General features: G+C 37.5%; 1 protein-coding gene across 5 annotated transcripts in view; it reads right to left on the minus strand.

The window, feature by feature from the left end:
• The window catches only part of wdr7 (WD repeat domain 7), a 657,873-nt gene that overhangs the window by 561,598 nt on the left and 71,268 nt on the right, over window positions 1–25,007 (minus strand). For 3 of the 5 annotated variants that reach the window (XM_072573923.1, XM_072573934.1, XM_072573915.1), the window contains 2 exons: window positions 18,398–18,535; window positions 797–944 (listed from right to left, as the gene is read on the minus strand). In XM_072573923.1, the coding sequence (XP_072430024.1) occupies window positions 797–944; window positions 18,398–18,535 (286 nt within the window). The remainder of the gene's footprint in view (window positions 1–796; window positions 945–18,397; window positions 18,536–25,007) is intronic. The other 2 variants (XM_072573951.1, XM_072573942.1) reach the window with 1 other exon arrangement.

Consider the following 25,007-nt stretch of genomic DNA (forward strand, 5'->3'; position numbering starts at 1 on the left):
TTTTGTTTTTATTTCAGATTTCCATTATCTGCATCATTTTTCTTTTTATCATGCTTGAAGCACTTGATAGGGGAGACATAATATAGCCTAGACCCTCGAGGCTTTTTTGCTTTAACAGGATGCCTAAAACTACAGATGTTTCAACTACATATGTTGAAACACATCAGTGCTTTGGATTAGATCACCATGAGTAACTAGGTACACTGCCATGTCTCCCTATTTGTAAAATGCTACAGGCCTTTTAGCTTACACTATGTCACAACCTGACACCACACTCCGTTTTTGTGATACGACAGGTCAAGACATGTGCTTCTTGTAATATCCACTCCTGAATAAAGAGTTGCTTATTTTGGTGAATGCAGACATGGCCATGGTACTAGTCAAGTACAGAAAATAAAATTAGTTTTACCCACATAAGCACAGTACTTATCAGCACTTGATTAAGAACAAAAGAAGCATAAAATATATACAAGTGAAGCACACTTACCTAAAAGACAAACTATTACATTCAAATGAAAAATATTTTTCTGGTGACTGCAATTATTAAAAATCCCACAATCCAGCAGGAGACATTAAACAATCCACTACTTTTTGCAGCACTTAAAATTGGAAATATTTCACAGAACTATATTGTTCCATTAATTTGGTAGCATTGAATAATTAAACTTGAAATGATTTTTACATTTTATTTTAAATAAAATGATTTTAAGGACAGTCGCATAAGTAAACAAGAAAACAGTAAGCCTGTAGAACTAAATCACAAGTATGAGAATTAAAAACAGTACAAGCATCTTACCTTGAACGATACCTTTCTGATTCAAGTCGACTGTTTCAGGAATACACCATATTGAGAGTCTCCCTGATGAATCTCCCTGAATCAGTAACTTAAGGCAGGGTTCTCTACAACCATAAAAGAACCGTGTAACAGGTGGACAGATGAGAAGCTGCAATATCACAAAATAAAAAGGCCAGTTCTAGTTAATAGAATAGAAGTGTGAGCAGTCTGTACTACTGATATATTGCTTACAAAGCACAAACACAAGATGTAGCAAAATGAAAAGGAATTAAAGATATGCAGATCTAGAAGGTGACAAAACAACATTGCCTGTAGTAAATGTGAAAAGACAAAATTTAAGACAATAAACTAGTTTTAACCTTTTGCGTGGGGTGTTTTGTTTTAAGTTAAAATGTCAGCCATTATCATTTAAACTGGCAATTTTAGTTTTAAGCAAGTGCGCACTTCAGAAGCTGCTGAAGCTAACTGTGCAGGAGCCAGTCACAACTGTTAATATAAAATTTCTATGACAGAAACTAAACCTTTAAAAGTAGCACTTATTTTCCTAAAACTTTATTTGAGAAAAATAACCTCATTTAATTCACTTCCAAAAAAAATTGCGAAATACAGACTTTTGCCAGATATTAATAAAGCTTGAAAACACATCACTTAAAAGCTGTGAGGGGATGCAATACATAATCTGAATATTATGAAAGAATGAACAAGGTAAGAGATTATTTGCAATTTTGAGGGTTCCAGCACCAGTGGTCTTAAATGTAAATTTAAAAGTAAATTATTTGCAACTAAGGAGACAACATATGCAGATTGTTGAGACTTTGCATCTGGCCTCTGTGTTTCATGCTTAAGTCAGAAACTACACATCAAAATTAAGTTAGGTAGGTGGATGGATTGGATGACTGAAAGTAAGTTGAAGCATTTTGAAAAGACATGGAGTAAGTTTAAGATTATTTATTCATGTTGACAATAAACACTAACACTGACAGGTTGGATGTGAAGAGCTGTCCCTGCACTGAAAATACATGTAGCTTCAGAGTAAGCCTTTTTTGTTTTATTGGAATATTTCATATTTGCTTTCACCAGAGGCAGATTGTTATTTTTAAACTGATTCTTAGTACAAAGTGACAACACTGGAATTTGCTTTTTACTTAACAAACCTTAAAACATACAACTTGCACTCTCCATCATACAACTTCAATCCTATTAAAATGTAACAGTAACATAACCATACCGAGAAATACAGTGTTCATTGAGTCTTTTCCAAAAAGTTAGGTTCTTGAGTTAATTGGAGACAAGTTAATGTTTTCAGACCAACATCCAAATAATGCACAGTATATACCTACTTTTGACATGGTTAAGTTCTAATATGATAACGTCACTACTGCATTTCTGGGGGAAAAATATATATAATGTATGATGTAACTGACTCTGGACAGTAAAGACCATTTCCTCCATATTTTGTCTTATCCAACAAAAATGCTTTGAACAAGAAGAATCAGTGAACTACTAAGAACATTCATATGAATATATAAAAATAAGGAGAAGTAGACTATGTGGGCCATTCAAGCCTGCCCTGCATTCAATAAGATCATGCTTGATGTCGGTGTATTTTGAATTTCACATTCCCATCCAATGAGATAACCTTTGACTCACTTGCCTAATAAGAATGAGTAAATTCGCCCTTCAAGCCAACACCCACAATCCTGCACTTCAGGCACTCTATCCATGTGGCACCTTACCCACCTCATTCACTTGGCTGCACACATTTAGCCCATATTATGCTTCAGACCAAACTCCCTTAAAATATATGAAGAATCTAGCCTAGACCCTAATATTTTGTTATTTTAAAGGCAAGTGGCAGGTGTTGCATTCCAGAGGCAACTCAATTGGTTAAACTACCAGGCTTGAAACAAAATACAATTTATTCATACAGTTGTGAAAAAAATAATAAAAGAAAGAAGAAATTGGAATAACAACACTATTGGAAAACTTAACAGAATAATAGATTATTTAATGAATAAACAGTAACTGGTCCAATATACTAACATCCCATAAACACACCCTGGACAAGGGCAAATTCTGTAAAATAGATCATGTCTCATGCAATCATCCAATCCAGGAATAAACATAAAGAGAGAAAAGAAAGAGTGAGACAGACAGACAGACAGACAGAAAGAGAGAGAGAGAGAGAGAGAGAGAGAAAGAAAGAGCTTGACCACATCCATTCAGATTATTTGTATTGTTCCAAATTTAGGAAAAAACCCAAGGCCTCTCAAACTATTTACATAATGGTCTTTAAAGGAGACTGTTCAGCACTTTTGGCTTAACCTTTCTTCAGAAAAAGAACAGGATGAAATTCCCTCTTAAAGCCATAATATCACACCAGTCAACTTAACCTTTCACAGAATCTGCCAAAGTGGTTGGTTGTACTTCTGGACATTTAAAATCACATAATATGGCACACCTACAATGAAAATATCCAGGTTTATGCTGATAAGTGGCAAATAACATTTGCGCCACACAAATGTCAGGCTATGACCATCATAAATGAGAGACCATCTCACCATTGCCCTTCGATATTCAATGATGTCACCATCACTGAATCTTCCACTATCAAGATCCTGGGAGTTTATCATGGATTAGAACTGGACTCAACACAAACAGTGGTTACTAGAGCAGGTCAGGGGCTGGTAACATTGCGACAAGTAAGACCACAAGACCATAAGTCATCGACCTGGCATCCACAGCTTTCTGTGGCAATTAATTCCATAGATTCACCATTCCCTGGCTGAAGTCATTTCTTCTCATCTCCATCCTAAAAGTAAAGACCATTGCCTTTTACTCTAAGGCTGTGCCCTTGGGACCTAGTCTCTCCTACCAATGGAAACATCTTCCACACATGTACTCTGTCCAGGCCATTCAGTATTCTGTATGTTTGAATTAGATTCCCCCTCATCCTTCTAAACTCCACTGGCAGAAAGCAGAGAGTGGGGTAAAAGGATGGCAACCAGTGTCAATTGGTGTTCTGCAAGGCTCAGTGTTGAGACTACAACTTTTCACTTTATGTATTAACAATCTAGATGAAGGAACTGAGAGCATTCTGGCTAAGTTTGTTGACAATCCAAAGATAAGTCGAGGGACCGGTAGCATTGAGGAGGCGGGGAGGCTGCAGAAGAATTTGGACAGGTTAGGAGAGTGGGCAGAAGTGGCAGATGAAGTATAACAGGGGGAGTGTGAGATCATGCACTTTGGGAGGAAGAATACAGGCATGGACTATTTTCGAAATGGGGAGAAAATTCAGAATTCTGAAGTGCAAAGGTGTATGCATCATTAAGTTAGATGCTATGTTCATATACTGAATTGAGAAGAGTTTAGTCCAGGATTCTCTCAAGGTAAACTTGCAGATTGAGTGGGTAGTGAGGAAGGCAAATTCAATGATGACATTTATTTTGAGAAGATTTGATTAGGAAAGCAGGGATGCATTTCTGAGACTCCATAAGGCTCTGGTCAGGCCACATTTGTGCACAGATGTGGGCCCTATATCTCAGGAAGAATGTACTAGCCTTGGGGCAGATTCAGAGGTGGTTCATGAGAATGGTCCCAGGAATAACAAGTTTAACATATGAGGAACGTTTGATTCTAACAATTCCTGAAAGATCACCACTAACACCTTCGCTATCTCTTCAGCTAGTTCCCTTAGAACACTGGGGTGTAATCCATCTGGTTCCAGGTTATTTATCCACCTTCAGGCCATTCAATTTTTCTGGCACCTTCTCCTTGGTGATGGCCACAATAGTCAGCTCCTGACTCCCCAAAGCCTTTCCATCATCGAGGCACAAATCAGGACTGTCGTGGAATACTCCCCACTTTCCTGGATGAGTGCAGCCCCAACAACACTCAAGAAGCTTGACACCATCCAGCCTGCTTGATTAACACTATAGCCACTCCCTCCAGTAGCAAAACTGCGTACTGTGTACTATCTACAAGATGCATTACAAAAATTTACCAAAGATCCTCAGAAAGCATCCTCTAAACCCATCTGGAAGGACAAGGACAGCAGATGTATGGGAACACCATAACCTTCAATTTCCCCTCCAAGCCACTCACCATTCTGACTTGAAAATATATCATGGTTCCTTCACTGTGGTTGGGCTAAGATTCTGAAATTCCCTCCCTCATAGTATTGTAGATCCCACAGCAGGTGGACTGAAGCGGTTCAAAAAAGCAGCTCACCACCAGCTTCTCAAGGACAAATAGGAGTGGGCAATAAATGCTGGCCAGCCAGCGATGCCCACATCCCACCAATAATTTTTTTTAAAAGGCCTACTGCTGCAAAAAAGGTGTGGTTTCCACAAAGACATTCTTCATGCTAACAGTTTTTTTCATACAGGTTCATAACAGGAGGCCATGCCCAGCAATCTCCAACAAAGAAATCATCTAAAGCTAAGTGGGCAAATTTTAAAACTAATCAGAATATCTGGATCACTATCTTTAACCATAGATCATCATAAATTGAACAACTGACATGATAGCAAAATGCTTAGAATAGAAAACGGCAACAAATTTATTAAAGCAAATAACTTCAAATTGGAAGGTCCAGGAAATAGACTTTTGAGGTTTCACAATTATAAGTTTAAGAGGAAACAAGCAAAACATTATCCTATATTGTCTTCTGCTCCAATTTTGAAATACTAGAAAATGGAATAATTTTACTTGGCATACTATTTCACAAAATATCGGTTAAAAATTATCTGCACTACACTGATGGCCAACAAACACTTTACAGCTAAATTCACTAGAAAAGGCACAAATTTAGAGTAAACTAAGTGAACTGTACAATAAAGCCGTTACCTTTATGACCGACAGAGACATCATTACGCAATCTTGCTCGCAAACAAAGATATATGCATAATTAAGTTAGATGCAAGAAGACTTGACATAAACAGTTATGTTCATACATTGAATTGAGAAGAGGAGAAATTTCTTCCCTCAAGATAGCAGTGAACCAGTGAAAGTCCCTGGCACAGAAATAGGTTGAGGCCAAAACACTAAAGGTTAAGAAAAAAAAGAAGAGTTAAATAGAAGTGTTAGGGTTAATGGGATCATAGGGTATGGGTTGAAACCAGGAACCATCCTTTGCAACTAGAAGATTTGTGCCTTTGCAAGTTATAGAATCAAAGTTATATAGCACAGAAACAGACCCTTCAGTCCATGCCGACCATAATCCCAAACTTAACTAGTCGGACTATATCCCTCCACATATTTTTTTATTCATGTACTTATCCAAATATTGTTTAAACTTTGTAACTGTAGCTGCATCTAGCACATCCTCTGTAAGATCATTCCCCACATAAACCACACACTGTGCAAAATTGCTGCCCATGTCTTTTTTAAATCTTTCCCATCTCATCTTAAAAATAAGGCCCCTAGGAACAACAAACACACTTGCCATTCACTTTATCTATACTGGGGTATGTTTTGTGGTAAGCATAAATTATACAAAAAGAAGGTTTGCACCTTAATAGGTTGGGGACCAGCATTCTGGCAGGCAGGTTTGCTACTGCAACACAGCTGCGTTTAAACTAAATAGCGGGAGGAGGGGATAAACTGGAAGTTTAAGAAGGAAATTGAAGGGAAAATTAGAACAAGGGAAGTCAAGAAAGACAACAGCATCAATGAAGCAGAAAACTCAAAAAGGGATCATGCCATAAGGTTGAGTGAAATAGGGATTGATAGGAAGGGTGAGGGCAGTAACAAATTAAAAATACTATATATGAATGTACGAAGTATTAGAAATAAGATGGATGAGCTTGAGGCTCTTTTGGAAATTGGCAGATATGATATTGTGGGGATAACTGAGACGTGGCTTCAAGTGGACAGGGCCTGGGAAATGAATATTCAAGGCTACACGTGCTATCATAAGGACAGACTGATGGGCAGAGGGGGTGGGGTGGCCCTGTTTGTAAGGGATGATATTCAGTCCCTTGCGGGGTGGGGGGAGGGACCTAGAATCAGGGGATGTAGAGTCAATATGGATACAGCTGAGAAATTCTAAGGGTAGAAAGAGCCTCTTGGGAGTTATCTACAGGCCCCCAAACAGTAGTCTGGATGTCGGATGTAAGTTGAATCAGGAGCTGAAATTGGCCTGTTGCAAAGATGTTACTACAGTTGTTATGGGGGATTTCAACATGCAGGTAGATTGGGAGAATCAGGATGGTATTGGACCTCAAGAAAGAGACTTTGTGGAGTGCCTCCGAGATGGATTCTTAGAACAGCTGGTGATGGAGCCTACCAGGGAGAAGGCAATTCTGGATCTGGTATTGTGCAACGAACCAGAATTGGTCAGGGACCTCGAAGTGAAGGAGACATTAGGAGGTAGTGACCATAATACAATAAGCTTCAATCTGCAGTTTGAAAGGGAGAGGGTACAATCGGAAGTGACAATATTTCTGTTGAATAAAGGGAACTATGGAGCTGTGAGGGAGGAGCTGGCCAAAGTTCACTGGTGCAATATCTTAGCAGGGATGACAGTGGAGGAACAATGGCAGATATTTCTGGGTATAATGCAGAAGATGCAGGATCAGTTCATTCCAAAAAGGAAGAGAAAGATCCTATGAGGAGACAAGGGTGGCCATGGCTGACGAGGGAAGTTAAGAAACATATAAAGTCAAAAGAGAAAAAGTATAACATAGCAAAGATAAGCGGGAAAACGGAGGACTGGGAAGCCTTTAAAGAACAACAGAGGATTACTAAGAAGGAAATACGCAGAGAAAAAAATTAGGTGCAAAGGTAAACTGGCCAAAAATATAAAGGAGGATAGTAAAAGCTTTTTTAGGTCTGTGAAAGGGAAAAAAATGGTTAAGACTAAAATTGGACCCTTGAAGACAGAAACAGGGGAATACATTACGGGGAACAAAGAAATGACAGAAGAGTTGAATTGGTACTTCAGATCTGTGTTCACTGGGGAAGACACAAGCAATCTCCCAGAGGTAACAGTAGCTGAAGGACCTGAACTGAAGGGAATTTATTTTTGCCAGGAATTGGTGTTGGAGAGTGTGTTAGGTCTGAAGGCTGATAAGTCCCCGGGGCCTGATGGTCTACATCCCAGGGTACTGAAGGAGGTGGCTCTAGAAATTGTGGATGCGTTGGTGATTATTTTCCAGAGTTCGATAGATTCAGAATCAGTTCCTGCAGATTGGAGGGTGGCTAATGTTGTACCACTTTTTAAGAAAGGAACGAGAGAGAAAGCAGGAAATTATAGACCAGTTAGTCTGACCTCAGTGGTGGGAAAGATGCTGGAGCCAATTATAAAGGATGAAATTACGACAGATCTGGATAGCAGTAACAGGATAGGTCAGAGTCAGCATGGATTTATGAAGGGGAAATCATACTTGACTAATCTTCTGGAATCTTTTGAAGATGTAACTCTGAAGATGAACAAGGGAGATCCAGTGGATGTAGTGTACCTGGACTTTCAGAAAGCTTTTGATAAAGTCCCACATAGGAAGTTAGTGAGCAAAATTAGGACGCATGATATTGGGGGCAAAGTACTAACTTGGATTGAAAATTGGTTGGCTGACAGAAAACAAAGAGAAGTGACAAATGGCTCCCTTTCAGAATGGCAGGCAGTGACCAGTGGGGTACTGCTGGGACCGCAGCTTTTTACAAGATATATTAATGATATAGAAGATGGTATTAATAGTAACATTCGCAAATTTGCTGATGATACAAAGCTGGGTGGCAGGGTGAAATGTGAGGAGGATGTTAGGAGATTACAGGGTGACCTGGACAGGTTAGGTGAGTGGACAGATGCATGGCAGATGCAGTTTAATGTAGATAAATGTATGGTTATCCACTTTGGTGGCAACAAAAGGAAGACAGATTACTACCTAAATGGAGTCAAGTTAGGTAAAGGGACAGTACAAAGAGATCTGGGTGTTCTCGTACACCAGTCAATGAAGGTAAGCATGCAGGTACAGCAGGTAGTGAAGAAAGCTAATAGCATGCTGGCCTTCATAACAAGAGGGATTGAGTATAGAAGGAAATAGGTTCTTTTGCAGCTGTACAGGGCCCTGGTGAGACTGCACCTGGAATATTGTGTGCAGTTCTGCTCTCCAAATTTGAGGAAAGACATTCTGGCTATTGAGGGAGTGCAGCGTAGGTTCACAAAGTCAATTCCTGGAATGGTGGGACTATCTTATGTTGAAAGATTGGAGTGACTGGGCAGTTATACCCTTGAGTTTAGAAGACTGAGAGGGGATCTGATTGAGACATATAAGATTATTAAAGGATGGGACACTCTGGAGGCAGGAAACATGTTTCCGTTGATGGGCGAGTCCCGAACCAGAGGACACAGCTTGAAAATAAGGGGTAGGCCATTTAGGACAGAGATGAGGAGAAACCTCTTCACCCAGAGAGTGGTGGGTGTGTGGAATGCTCTGCCCCAGAAGGCAGTGGAGGCCCAGTCTCTGGATTTGTTTAAGAAAGAGTTAGATAGAGCTCTCAAGGATAGTGGAATCAAGGGTTATGGAGATAAGGCAGGAACAGGAAACTGATTAAGGATGATCAGCCATGATCATAATGAATGGTGGTGCAGGCTCAAAGGGCAGAATGGCCTACTCCTGCACTTATTGTCTATACCCTCTGATTTATGATTTTGTAAACCTCTAAGGTGACCACTCAACCTCCAGTGAAAAAAGTCCCAGGTTATCTAGCCTCTCCTTATAACTCAAACATTCCATTCCCAGCATCATTCTGGTAAACCTTTTCTGATCGTTCTCCAGCTTAATAATATCTTTTCCACAACAGGCCAACCAGAGCTGGACATAGTACTCCAGAAGAGGCCTCCACAGTGCCCAAGATCACCTCAGTATTATGCCCCAAATCCTTTACTCAAAGGTCTGAGCAACAAAGGCAAATGTGCGCAAGCCTTCTTAACCAGCCTTCTTACGTGTGACACTAACTTCAAAGAATTAAGTACCTGGACCCTTACGTCTCTTTGTTCTACAGCACTATCCAAGGCCCCAACACTATTGTATAAGTCCTGCTTTTTTTAAACCAAAATGCAATACCTCCCATTTATCCAAATTAAACTCCATTTGCCACTCCTCAGCCCACTGACTCAATTGATTTCCGCTGCTTATCTTGCAATCTTAACTCTTTGCTCTACCACATTAATCTTCACTACAGAAAGTAAAGTTTTGAACACCTCTAAAATAATTGTCTAACAGCACATACACTTGATCTATTTTCAATGCTCTTATCCACCTATCAAAGTTACTTTGTTTAAAGCTTTCAAACTCTACGTACATTTGACCAGGTTCCCTCCTCAGATTCCTAAAACATTATCTGTAGGCTTCTGGTACTAGTTCATTTGCTCTTAAAATGGCTTTTTTCATCTCATCATATTCCCAGATACCTTCTCTGACAGTGATGCAAATACTGCACTAGTTCTACCTACCAACTTTGGATCAACAATACCCATATTGTCACCAGCCATTTCATTTGTTTAGCCACTTCCTCAAATGAAATAAAAGAGGCTTTGATGTCCTTCTCAAACGTAGACAACGCTTGAACATATTTAAACAGGTCCTTACTAGGACTTTGCCAAGATGGGTTCACTTTCCATCACTGTCCTTATCACTACGCCTACCTTTTACATCACCTCCACTATTTGAAGTCAAATTTCCTTTTTAATTGCCAACTTCAGATTCAAAAACTCATTCTCCCTTTCTTCTGTTTTTAATCGCGATTCAAACTGTTTCGTTGTTCCTTCTTTTTGTTCTGACAGGGCTGTTCTTTCTTTTTCTCTTACCATTGCCTTGAATTGCAGCTGCTTCATTTGCAATTGAAGTTTAGCAATTTCCAAAGATCTTGAGTGCATTTCTGGGAATCATAAATGTTGAGCTACTGCTGCAATCTTTTTGCATAAAAATAACTCCAGCTAATCTGCCAATTCCAAAATTGCCTTTCTCACTTTCTGTCAAACTCCTGAAGTGACTTGTTCTACCCCAGTAAACTGAGTGACTGTAAGTGCCATTACTACATAAGGCACCCTCTATTTAAACTAACCAAATGCAATACCTAAAAGAGCACATCAACACTCAACACCTTTGACTGTAATAATCCAACACCCAACCTGGAATTAGAGATTTTTATCAGACTGGAGTCCCCAGTTTGTTATGAATGAGACCGAATCCCCTTAAAACATATTAAGAAGATAGCTTAGACCCCAACTCGTTCTTATTTTTAAAAGGTAATTGTAGAATATTTTGGTCCAGATGTAATTTGATTGGTCAAACTAGCAGGCTTGAAGCAAAACACACTTTATTTTTTCAATATGCTTAAGATATAAACAAAAAAAAAGAATTGGAATAACAACTCGACTGGATAATAGATTATTTAATTATGAAATCACAACAGTTCCAATGTAGTAATATCCTATGAACACACCCTTGACAAATTTGATAAAATAGATTGTTTCACATGCAATTCTAGCAGCAGAAAGAGAACCCAAGCTTTTAGCTGTAACAGGGAGACCAACAGCTTCCACATCTAGCTTCAAGATGCCAGCAACTGCTGAGAGCTAAAACTAAAATGCTGGTTCTGTGGGAGCTTCACCCCACCCCTTCATGCTGCTTCTATTGTTCTAACTTTGAAAAACACCAAAGCTAGCTGACAGCTTGGCTCCAAGTTTACAATACTTGCTTTCAAAACAACATGACAAAACAAATCCTTCTTAAAGGCACATCTCTTAACAAATGTATTGGCCCTACAGAGTAATTTGTCCTCTTGGCATGAGCATGGTGCTACTATATAACCTCTACCATACTGCTGTGAGATTAATTTTTGGATCACCACTTTGAGCACTTCACACATCATTGTCTGTCATTACGTTGACTTAATATTCTTCTTCTCCAGTCATGACTCCATCAGACACAAACCATTCGTCATCTGTTTTCCTGCCTGAATGAACGCGTTGCAGACTGTCAAGTGATTCATCGGAATCTTCAGCTGATATTTCTCCAGTGGCCATCTGTATTTGTTTGTTGTGCTTCCATCTCACCAAATATTGTGCACAAACCGATTTAGCTTCTTACAGTGAGAGCACTGTGTTCCGCATTCTGGACATGCCTCGTTTTCCTTCATATAACATTGTCCACAGTATTTGCTGTCTTCTATCTCCATGATCTCTCTGTCCTTTCAGCCTGGAATATCAATTGGCATAATAAGGCTTACCTTGTTCCAGCTGCTGATTCGGTACCATTGTCTTTTGCTTTACTGAGAGCAAGTTTCTCCTCGTTCAGTAAATGTGCACACATTCCAGCATCTCTAAAGCCTAACATATTCTTATTTATAATTAAATAACCTTCTTTCAATGCAAATTTACAGCATTCTCTAAGTGTTTTAATGCAGTCACATACTGATCAATGGATTCACTTTCACCTTCACAGAATCAGAGATTCTCTATAATGTGGAAACAGGCCATTTGGCCCATCAAGAATATACAAACTCTCTGAAGAGCATTCCACCCAGGCCAACCCCTCTACCCTACCACAACGACCTGATGAAGGAGCGGCGCTCCGAAAGCTAGTGCTTCCAATTAAACCTGTTGGACTATAACCTGGTGTTGACTGAATTTTAACCCTACCATTGCAACCTTGTATTTCCCATTACTAAACCACCTACCCTGTACATCCCTCGACACTATGGACAATTTAGCATGGCCAATCTACCTAACCTGCACATCTTTGGTCAGTGGGAGGAAACTCAAGCAGATACGGAGAAAATATGCAAACTCCACACAGTCAGCTGCCCGAGACTGAAACTGAACCTGTATCCCTGGTACTGTGAAGCAGCAGTGTTAATCACTGAGCCACCATGCCACCTTCTGCTTTAATATTGAACCATTCAGTTAACAAGTCACATTTGACTCACATCAAAATGTGCAAAATTCCTCCTGTCCCTTTTTTTTCTCTTTGTAGAGATTGAAGGTGAAATATGCCTCAAAAAATCTCTCCTAAACAGTGATACAAGCGTAGCTACTCACAGCTGCTCTGGTCTGTTAATTAAAACTATTAACGTTCGGAGCAAGTGAGCAGATGCTGGAGATCAGAGGCGAATAATGTGGTACTGGAAATGCACAGCCAGTCAGGCAGCGTCCGAAGAGCAGGAGAATTGATGTTTCGAGCATAAGCTCGTTATCAGGAATTTTATAACCTTACTGTGAAGCGTCTTCAAAGGATGACTACCTTGAAGAAGTTCTCCTCCTCCCTCTATCAATATTAGTGTACTTGGGAAAATTAGGAAAGTTAGTAGCCATCATGCCTCACCCTATGCTTTCAGTTGTAGCCTGTTTCCTTCATCCTTTTCTGTGGTTTTTAGCAACTCTGAACATTCCTGTATTTCACTTATAGTAGATGTAATCCCACACAGCTCTTCAATGCATAATCTTAGCTCCACAATGATATCATGTTTTGAATTCACAGGTCACAGGTCTAGTTCTTAGTATGTCTTTATCGAACTGGCTGTAAGATGAATACCTGCAGTTAGCATCTCATAGTAGAAGGGTTGCATATACCTCTGGGCTTGCTGCAGTCATTAGTACAGGACTATATTTCTAAACCATCACTATACTTTCCGTGCCACTTTTAAAAATCTCAGGGCTTGTATCTTTCTTTACTGTTTGCTTAACTCTCCCACTCTTCTGTCGGAGTGATTTCCTAAACTCTCCAAGGCCAGAGCTCTCCGAGCTGCTTTTAAAAGAAACCAGGCCTTCCTCTCACTATCTCTCTCTCATGACAAATTATGGCTTTAAGAGGTGTATTTTGTCCTTTTTTACCTCTATGAAGAAAGGTTGAGACATACCTGATGAGCAGTCTGCTCAAAGCCAATAGTGTAAACAGCTTGTAAGACATTGGGATTTTCTTTTAAAGTTGGAACAATAGAAGCAGCCTGAATGGGTGAGGTCAAGCTCCCACATAAACAGTATTCGTTGGGGTCTTTAAGTTGGATGTGGAAGCTCTTATTCCTCTCTCCATTACAGGTTCTCTTCTTGCTGCCGGAATTGCATGTATGATAATCTATTTTACAGAATTTCCCTGTGTCAAGGCTATGTTTATGAGATGTTACGATATTGGAACCATTAATTAGTTAATATATTTTGAGGGAGTTTGGTCTGGTCCCGAACACTCTGCAATTGCAAGTGATTTTCAGTGGCAGACTCTGACATAGTGGGATTGCAAGAGATTAGAGGAGGTGATTGCACTACAATAAAATTAGCAATTGGGGTGCATAAATTATAGTAACAATAAAAATATATTGTTTGTACAAAAGATAAATTCAGAAAACTGTAACCCATGTATAAAATTATGTCAAAAAATTGTTCAATTGTTTTTTTTTAAAATCAATTTCTATTTACTAACTATATTCCTCTAGCAACCAGGACTGGAATGTTAATGTCAAGGTTGCTACTGAATACTCAGGATTTCTCCAACATAATGACAATAAGTTGCTTGTCATCAAAGGCTTTCTTACAACGACACACAGCTCTCAGGCAACGACTCCAATAAATACCTCAGCAACAGAAATTTTACACCAATCAATAGATTTACATTTAATTTAAAGGAAGAGCTCAAAGTCCCCTGTATTAATTTTCTGCTCACTCTTCAGTGAATATCCAATCTAGCATCAGTGCCTTTTAGAATCTCCTACGTGCTTTCTTGTATCAAACAGATCAAGCAAAGAATGTAAGATAATGTGAAGCAGCACACATACATAAAAAGGGAATCCAGGACAGATTTTCTTTTGGATTTAGACAGTTGTTCTTTGATTATGGGGCTACTTTAGCTAGATTAATTAGCTAAACATAATTAAAATCTTTACATCTTCTGCAATGTACAATTAATAAGCATTTAATAATAAACAAACAAGCACATTATAAACATACAATGGCAACAGATGTGGCAGAAGTTGCTTCAAGCAGCAGAAATGTTTGTTCTTCCAGCAATATGTCACTTATATTAGGGAGGTCAAATCAGGATTCTTGTTAAACCATAAACTTCACAATCAACCACAGAACATTATTGATAAACTTATTGCTAATTATTTCGTTTGGCATAGTTTAATTTGCCAAATAATTGGGATTGTCATCAGTTAAATGGGAGAAAAAAGCTTGAAAGAGAAAAGAGTCTGACGAGAGATTTCCATATCGTAAAATATTTACATATAACTTTATCCTGACATTAAATACTCGAGTCATAAACTTTAAAAATGTAGATCATCTGTCAAACCATCACACAATTACCAGAATTATTTAAAAATGGATTTCCATCAACCTATGACATAGGGATTATTTTATTCCTTTCAGCTAGTCACTGTACCTCAGAGTACAGACAATACCTGCGACTTGAACAGGAAATATCCAATTTGAATTTACATCCTGACATCTGCAGTGACACCATCCATAACAATTTCATATAAGGCATACACAATCTTATATGTTTAAAAATGAAGAATATAAAACATGCATTTGAAAACAGCTATTCCATGCACTGGAGCAAGCATAAGCAAAGTACACAAAATCATCAACACACAAGAACAGTAACTACTCACAGAAAATGACTGGAAATCCATGCACATTGGAGCTATACCAAATCAGTTCAAATTTTAGTCAATAGAAATTCAAATCTATCAACTACTCAAAAATACATGCCAACAAAAAAAAGTGAATTTTTGGACATATTTTCATACCATTTGGAGTAGAGTTGAACTATCAACTAACTCCTGCAAAGCTATAAAAAACTTCCAAAAATACTTAGCTTCCTTCACAACTTCTCAAGGAATGAAACAGCAATTGTCCATCACTAACAAGACTTGGGTAACATTCAACATTGCAGTAATAAGTAGTACCTGTACATAAATAATACAAGGCAATGTTCAACTTCAACAAGATAAAACCGAACCATCTCCTGACCTTTCAACAATACCGCTATCAAAACTCTAATTTCATTAACATCTTGTGGTCACTACTGATTAAAAACTAAACTAGTTCAACCATCTCACAACTATGATAAAGGAGGTCAGAGGCTGGTACTCTAAATAATGCCTTGTGTCTGAAAAGACAAAGTTTTACCACTGCTAATACAGCTCAAACCAGAAGTGTGCCAAAATTAATAGCATAAACAACAAACAAAGAAATGCGGATGCTGGTGGTCAGAAACAAAATCAGAAATTGCTGGAAAAATTCAGTAGCTCTAACAACACCTGTGGAAAGAAAACAGAATTAACATTTCGGGTCCAATGACCCTTCTTCAGAACTCCAGAACTCAATAGCACAAATCTGGCCAGGGAATTTGCAACAATGAAAAGTTCAAAAGCAATTGTAGGACAGCATGTATTTCATGTGCTGCTGATTCTATCCCCTCCAACTCTGAGGCTATGGCTGCAGTAGGAATATCTACAGCCTACAGCACAATGCATGAAGATGACTTGAACAGTGCTATCCTACCCTGCAGTCTCCTCCAGGAAGAACTAAGAGCATCAGTAGCGCCACAATACTTTCAAGTTCCCTCAAATTACAAACTTTATAAGCCTGGTCATACAGCAGCAATCATTTACTGATACTTCATCAAAATGCTCAATTCCATCACTTAACACCATAGCAGGAGTACTGTCAACACCTAGGTAGCAATGGTTCAGGAAGGCATTCACCATTACCTTTATAAGGCAACAAAGATAAGCTAATGAATGTAGACTTGGCATGTTACCCAGTTCAGTACAAATAAAAGGTCACAATCTTCTAACCTGTTTAGAAAGTTGATAGTTTACATTTATAGGAGTTATTTTTTGAGTTTCAAGTCAACTACTTGTGTAAACATTCAAATAAAGGAACTCAATTTTAAGAAACAAAAGTTTATGCCTTGTTCAACCTCTTTCACTGCTGGCATATCATTGACAAGTTTACTTTTATTGTCGAAAAGCATATAAATATTCTGCCAAATACTTAAATTAGCAGTATTTGATACATTAATGACTGGTTAGTATAGCCTTACAGATACCACACATATACCAGCATTAAAACACACCAACACTACCAAAGTACACAAATGGTATGAATTTTTATTTTAAAAATCAATGCATTAATCAGATTGTGCAAAATTTTGAATTACATTGCAACAACTTAAAATTCATTTCTGATTTCTTCAAAAGGAATTCATAGACAAATATGGATTCGGTAAAAGGTACACAACCACAATCTTAAGATTGCACAAGGATTATAAAGGGTGAGTTAGAAAGGAGGAGTACATGATCATAAAGATCAATGGTAAATAATCACAATATTCAAAAAATTCAAAATTAGTTGCCAAACTTATGCACAGCTATGGAAAAAGTAGAGAAGCAGAAACTAGGCTTTGTTACAGAAAAGTAGAAAGTAGAAAAAATAGTTTAAGATGCACTCAAGTTTAGATGCAGGCAAGGAAGCCAAATAACCTAATTGTGCTGTATGTTTGAGGTTACTTTCACCAACAACAAAACGTGAAATCAATTTTGGTTTCCGTTAAGTGTTGAAACTGCAAAAGAAAATGTGGTTTTTAAACAATATTCTTCAGCTCAACAAAGGAAAATGCAGCTTAAATTTTACACACTGTATTAAATTGTGAGCGCAGACAGTATTCTTTAAAAATCACAATAATCTGTGCTCCAGTATTCTCCAAACATAAGGAAATAACATTAATCCCCAACTCAACAACAGGAAAATATCAACTATTAAATAAATGGAGTTGTATGCAAAATTCCAAATATTAGACAGAAAAAATTGAGTCCTGTTTATAAACTGGACACAAATAACAATGAGCCGTGAATAGCTTACGGATTGCATGAGAGATGTATATCTGGTAAATTACTTAAAACAGTGCGACACAAAAGTCTGTTAATAATTATTACAATCACTTTTTTCATTGTTCTCAATTTACATAACAGACTTGGTTTTAATTTACACATCAGAGAGGGCATTTATTAAACCATACCATGCTCATTGCTCCTCTCCAAATATAATTGAACATAATTATGAAAATTCCCTGAAATGAACTTTACAAAAAATGTTTTGAGCATCTTAATACATTAAATTCTACAGCAAAATCAATATAGCTTCATGAATACTTTGCTGTGTGAACTTGTGCCAAATTCACCATTTACCCTTGCTTGTGATTCTCCATTAATCTATGCCAGACTATATACAGTCATTAACAAATTTCATGGTAATAGTCTAAAATGAAGAAGTACCTCATAACAACATCTCACAGTAGAATGGGACAGACTATTATACATAAAGATACTATCCAGTTAGGGGTAAACATTATTCTAGTTACATTCTCTGGAACAAAAAAAAATCAGAAATGAATTGATTAGATGTTGCAATGTACATTTAAAAATAACTTGCTTTAAATTTTTTGGGGGTACCACATACCACTGTGTAAAAAATGCTGAAAGCAGCAGCAAACCACCAGTCTACGATATTATTAACTATTGGTGATTTAGGCAAATAGCGCATAGCTGGACAGAGACACATAAATATAGAGGGAGAGAATGGTTGATGATTCTTACTGGTGCCTCAAAAGGCCGAGCACAAGATAACAGCTGCGGTGTGTAGAGCTCCCAGGCCTTTATAGGGTCAGGGTAACACTCATGAGGAACGTGGACAACTGCCTCCCCCAAATACCCAGACTCTAGATGATGGACACTCTGGCAAAAGGATAAATAAATGGTGGAGAAAGAGGAACAGAGCAAAAGAAAAAAGTAAATGAAAACAATTAATGTTCAAATCATATGCAACAATAATGGTTTTAACAAACATCCAGATAAATAAGATATGTAAGTGGATTAACAGTAAAATAAAACTTAAAATCCCCACAAAGCCAAATGAACCACTTATTGTAAAACAATTCTAAAATAAGGTAAATTTCAGATTTTTTAGTGTATCATACAATTGATTATGTACAAAAAATTGAACATTAAATACAAGAGTTTAAAAAGGTAAACATTAAATATTAAAACTCCATCTTGATTGGCAAAGTTACTTATTTAAAAATATTTAACACAAGTATTAACACAAGTGATTAATTCCAACATATACAACTGCACATGACAACTAATAATTAAGGATCCAAAGTCATATCCTTTAACAAATGTCAATTATATCTTAATTCATTCAGATAATTAATGCATCCATCAATTAACCATTAAGACATTTTCAATGCCAAACACTGGTGGGAAAATCAAATTATTGGCCAGTAAACATTCAATGCCAAGAAAGGTGCTTTATTTACCAACAATATCAGTTTACCTATTAGCATTTTGCTTCTGTATTATGTGATTAAGCCTACATAGGGTAGATGAGTTTCCTTACTTTTTTTTGAAAAACAGTGTCCAATGTCAGGTTCAATACACTTTCAACACAACAATTAATCATTATTGTATGTCATATACAGTGTGTTATCAGGGCAACAACAGCACAATGGGAAGAAAAAAAGATTCACTACACTACACAACTCAGTTTATTTAAGACTGCAATCCAATTGTCAGATGTCCCATACTAAAATAATCCGCTCAAAGTTTGTTGTGATAGAACATGACATTCAAATTGCAAAACAAGATTACTGCTTTCTAATCATTCATTAGCTAATTAAAGAAAATTTAAGCAGGAATGGATATCTGCACTGTATTCAACATCAGAATCAGAGAATAAAAAAAATTCTGAGGAAGTCAGTGTTTTGATAAGCACATTGTGAAGTTTCATCCTCGATTCATGCTAGATTTTCCAGAGAAAGGATACTGTGCACAATTCCTTTATTTAAAGCAGTAAAGGTAGCAATCACACAAATCATCTTTCAGTTTTAAATTACAGGAAAAAACTTCAACTAAATACTTGACTCACAATAAGTGAAAAAGATACGCTTTATGATTCACGTTCTGGGAAATCAAAATCCTGAAAACAAGAGAGTTCTTCCCGGAACACCATATTTTAATATTTCACAAAAACCTTGACTCTGGGGATCATATTTCCTGAAAATGTCAAGAATATAATTGCTGTTATTCTATACTAATATATAAGCAAGAACTAAATCAAAAACTGACAGGTCACTTTTTTGAAAGGATAAACTGTGATTTCTATACCACTTTTGCTATATTAAATTGGTACATTTAAAGATTTTTGCTTTGTGAATACTGGATGATGTCCATATGTATAGGGAGAATAATAATGGCTAGTTATTATAAAAAGACTAGATAAGTACATTTGGGGATGGTCAGTAATTGAATATGTTGTGCTAAATGCACAGAAGGAGGTTGAAGAATGGAAAATATAATGATAGGAAGGAAATTAAGATTCACAAGTAAAAGACCTGGAACAATCTCGGGATGTGCCAAGCCATTCATCGGCTGCCTCAATGTAGGAAATATCAGCTTGCAAACTGTAAGGTGACAAAATAGAGATAAGTGACTAGATTATCTTCAAAATTGCAACAGGACTTTTTTGATACATTTGAAAGACAGATGGGCCTACTTTTAATTAGGGTTCCAAATGAGGGCATCTCTGACAAACTAGTACTCGCATGGTATTTCTGTTAAGTGAGTTTTTGCATTCAGCACCCTGGAAGAGAGCTTGGAACAAGAGTTTTATTCTTCTTCTTCTCTTTCCCAACTCCACCAGAATAGGAATGCATGAAAAACCTGGGGAAGATAACAAGACTATTATGCTGCAGAATTACTTTAGCAGAGTAGTAGATTGTAAGATTATAGGATATTGAACAGATTGCGTGGATCATGTATGAGGCCTTGGTCAGATGGCATCTATACAGGGTGTTGCCAAATCCTAGAATCATATTACTTTATATGAACACATGTATAAGAAACAATGACTTCTGCTCTCAGGATTCAAACAATGGCAGAAAGTTAACAAAATTAGGCATTCAAATAAAACCAAATTCAGCAGATGCTGGAATTCTGAAATTAAAAGAGAAGCTGCTAGAGAAATCTGGCTGGTCTGACAGCATCAGTGGAGACAGAAACAGAATTAACATTTCAAGCCAGATTCTTCTTCTGTTCTGAAAGACAGTGAATGAATTAGAAACATTAATAGTTGCACTCTCCACAGATGTTTCCAAACCAAGTTTCCCCAGCACTTGGATTTTATGTAAAAAAAATTGATATGTGTTTCTTTTTTAGGAAACTGAGACAGAGATAACCTTAATTGCTTCAATTAGATGATGGAAGAGATCAAGTCAATCAAGGAAATTGTTCTCTGTATCAAAAGGGACCACTCAAATAAAACTGAGTCATGTTAAAAAATGGAAGGAAATCTGACAATTCGTTTCATGTATACAAGAATAACAATTGACAATCCTAAATTGCTTACAATGTTCCAAGCTTTTTAACAAAGTTCCTGGAATGGGACATGGGCATCCCAAACAATGCCATTGACTTTACTTTGGATAATGTAAGTAAAAGCAAAGAGGATGAGAAGATACAGATAGATAACACAAAAGTTCAAGAGTCCTCAGTAAGTATTAACAATGTGACAAAGGAAGGAACAGGAATAATTTAGGCCAAAAAGGAGTAACACACATGAAAGAAACAAGTGGCATAGTGAAGTTACTGAATGAATAATTTTCATCTGCTTTTACCAAGATGTTGGAAAAGTCATCATGTGAGAGGAAGTATTTGAGACAATGCATGAGCTAAATATTGATGAAGTTTCAGATTGACAGGTTGACTGCAATTCAAATTATAGAATAAGAGTTATACAGCATGGAAACAGACTCTTCGGTCCAACTTGTCCACACCAACCAGATATCCCACTCTGCCAGAGTCCCTTTTGCAAGTATTTGGCCCATATCCCTCTAAACCCATCTAGATGCCTTTTAACGGTTGTAATTGTACCCGCCTCCTGCAATTGATGCATTCAAGGATATTAAGAGAATTAAGTGAGGAAATTGCAAGGGCAATAACCATAATCTTTCATCAATACTTTACATCCTTATTGAAACAAAGAAGAATGGAAAGATTCGTCCAACAGCACAATACTAGTCAGTTCAGACCTGTACCACTTCCTCTGGCAACTTGTTCTATATACACACCACCCTCTGCATGAAAAAGCTACCCCTCAGGTCCCTTTTAAATCTTTACCCTCTCACCTTAAATCTATACCTTCTAGTTTTCATCCATTCCACCTCAGGAAAAAGACCTTCACCCTATGGATGATTTTATAAATCTCTGTAATATCATCCCTCAACCTCCGATGCTCCAGGGAAAAAAAGCTCTAGTCTACTCAGCATCTCCCTGTAGCACACAAACTCCACTCCCAGTAAAATCCCTGTAAATCTTTTCTGCACCCTCTCAAGTTTAACAACATTTTTCCTATAGTAGGGAAATCAGAATTGGATGCAGTCTTCTAAAAGTGGTCTCACCAGTGTCCTGTAGAGTCACAACATAACATCCCAATCCCTATACTCAATGTTATGACAATAGTCACAGGTCTCAAGACTGTCTCCTATCTTCAAGTCAATTTTGTATCCAATTGGCTAGCTCTCCCTAGATTCCATGTGATTAGACTGTTTAGTAAGATTAGATCTTACTAACCAGTCTACCATGCTGAAGTCCATATAGACACCATCTATTGCTTAGCCTACATCAATCTTCTTTGTCATCTCTTCAAAAATCTCAAAAGTTCTTACATTAGAAGGGTGAATACATTCAAGAATATTAAAGGAATTAAGTGAGGAAATTGCAAGGGCAATCTTTCATCGACACAGTGTATCCTTATTCAAACAAACAAAAGAATGAAAAGATACGTCCGGCAACACAATACTAGTCAGTTTAGTCCCAGTGTTGAGAAAACTTTTAAAAAGGATAATTTGAGATAACATTAACAGTCCCTTGCATAACTGTGGCTTAATTAAGCAAAATCAACAGGTTTTTTTTAAGGGCAAATTTGTGTTTTACTAACTTGATTAATATTTTGATGATATAACACAGGGTTGATGAGAGTAATGCTGCTGTTGCTCTGCATAGCTTTCCAAAGGCACTTGATAAAATGCCACATTACAGGCTTGTGATACATTTTAGATAAAAGAACAGGAGACATAATAAATAATTCCAGAGGGGATACAGGAGCAGACGGTCTTGACAGTATGTGAGTTCAAGTCATTACGAGTGACAGAAAAAGATTGAGAAAGTAAATAAAGAAATCTACAGGATCCTGAGCTTTATATGTGTACAAAAACTAAAAAGTTGTTATAAACCTTTAGAAGGCATTCTTTTAGACTTCAAATCCAGTGTTCTGTTGGCGTTTTGAGAATCAGATGTCAGCAAGGATCTAAAAGAAATACAGAGTCCAAAATAAAGAATAGTTCCAGCGATAAGGAATTTCAGTTATCTGGATGGGTGGAGAAAATTGAAGAGAAGGTATTATTGTATGATGTATCATTTTGCAATCATGTGTGTTCTGGAGAGATAGAAAGAAATTGCTTCCATTCGTCGGAGGTTCTGGAAGTAGATGGCAACCGTAAATTACAACAGGCAGTAAAATATCTTTTTGCATTGCAAGAGTTTAACACCCACAATGCTCTGTCTAAAAACATGTTGGGAAGCACATTCAATTGAGGTATTCAAAAGGGAATTGGATAAATATCTGAAGAGAAAATCTGCAAGGCTAAGGGTAAAGATGAGACAGTGGGACCAGGCAAATTGCAGGACATGAAGACATGATGGATCAAATGGCCTCCTTCTGTACTGAATCAGTAAAGGATGGTGGGAAAATGGAGAACAGGCGATATTGAGAGAAAGGATTCACATTGAAAAAACTTAGAGAAGAAAAATACTTTGCAGAGAGCTATGAGACCATGGGATGCTTCAGCGTAATTGACTGCGAATAAAGTCATAATTTAAAACAGAAAGGGATGAATATTTATATAGAACATGGAACATTACAATGCATTACAGGCCCTTCGGCACTCAATTTTGTGTTGACCTGTGAATCAACCTGAAGCCCATCCAATCGAAACTATTCCGTTTTCACCCATACGTTTATCCAATGACCATTTAAATGCCTTTAAAATTGGCAAGTCTATGACTGCTGCAAGCAGGGCATTCCAACGCCCCTACTTCTGAATAAAAAAACTACCTCTGACATCTATCCCATATCTATCACCCTTTAATTTACAGCTATGTCCTCTCATACTGGCCACCACCATCCGAGGAAAAAGGCTCTCACTGTCCACCCTATCTAACCCTCTGATTATCTTACATGTCTCAGTTAAGTCACTTCTCAACCTTCTTCTCTCTAACGAAAAAGGCAGAACATAAAATAACTGTGTGGAATGTACTCTAACAATTTCTTATACTGCAGAGGCATTAAGAGCCAAATGATATCCTCCCTTGCCTGAATTTCTATATTAACTCTTTTTTATGAAATCTAAACCACAAGGTAGCAGTTTAAAAATATTCATGCTGTGCTGAATTTAGGACTGTGTGCCCGAAGTGAAATGCACCAAACATTAAGCCTGCTAAAATAGTTAGAATAGTGAGAGCTTATTTTCCCCTTCACATTTCTCCTCTGCTTCAAAACTGAAGTAATTGATTCCTAGCCAACATCAGTTCTTCTTTGGCATGCTGCCACATTTAGCCATTACCTCTACTTGAGCCTGGCTAATGTCAATATGATTTGACCTAAGCAGAAATCTCAGCCAGGACTGATCATCATCTCAAGCATCATTTGTGGTCACTAATTACTGAAAAAATGGACACAGGCTGATATTCTTTTCTCTAACAATTCAGGAAAACTGTTGTAATATAAAAGCAAAATACTACAGATGTTGGAAAAAGTGCTGGAGAAGCTGAACAGATTTGGCAGCAGCTGTCGAGAAAGAGTTAACATTGAGTCCAATGCTGCTGCTTCAGAATTGGAAATTGTAAGCTCATTAACATAACCTCAATGAAATTGCTAAAACAGATTTGAATCAAACATTGGATCTTCATGGTTCACCCTGGGTGGCTGTGGTTCTACAGTGCTGGAGAGACACTAAGTCTGGAATAAGGAAAGCTGAGGAAAGGATGGCAGGCTGCACTAAAACAAACAGTAAAATACTCTTTAAACATATTAATTGCAAAAGATTTGTAAGGATACAGTAGGCCCATAAGGAACAAGCAGTATAAGCTG

Source organism: Chiloscyllium punctatum, chromosome 1 (assembly GCF_047496795.1).
Source record: "Chiloscyllium punctatum isolate Juve2018m chromosome 1, sChiPun1.3, whole genome shotgun sequence".
In the NCBI taxonomy this organism is placed as follows: Eukaryota; Metazoa; Chordata; class Chondrichthyes; order Orectolobiformes; family Hemiscylliidae; genus Chiloscyllium; species Chiloscyllium punctatum.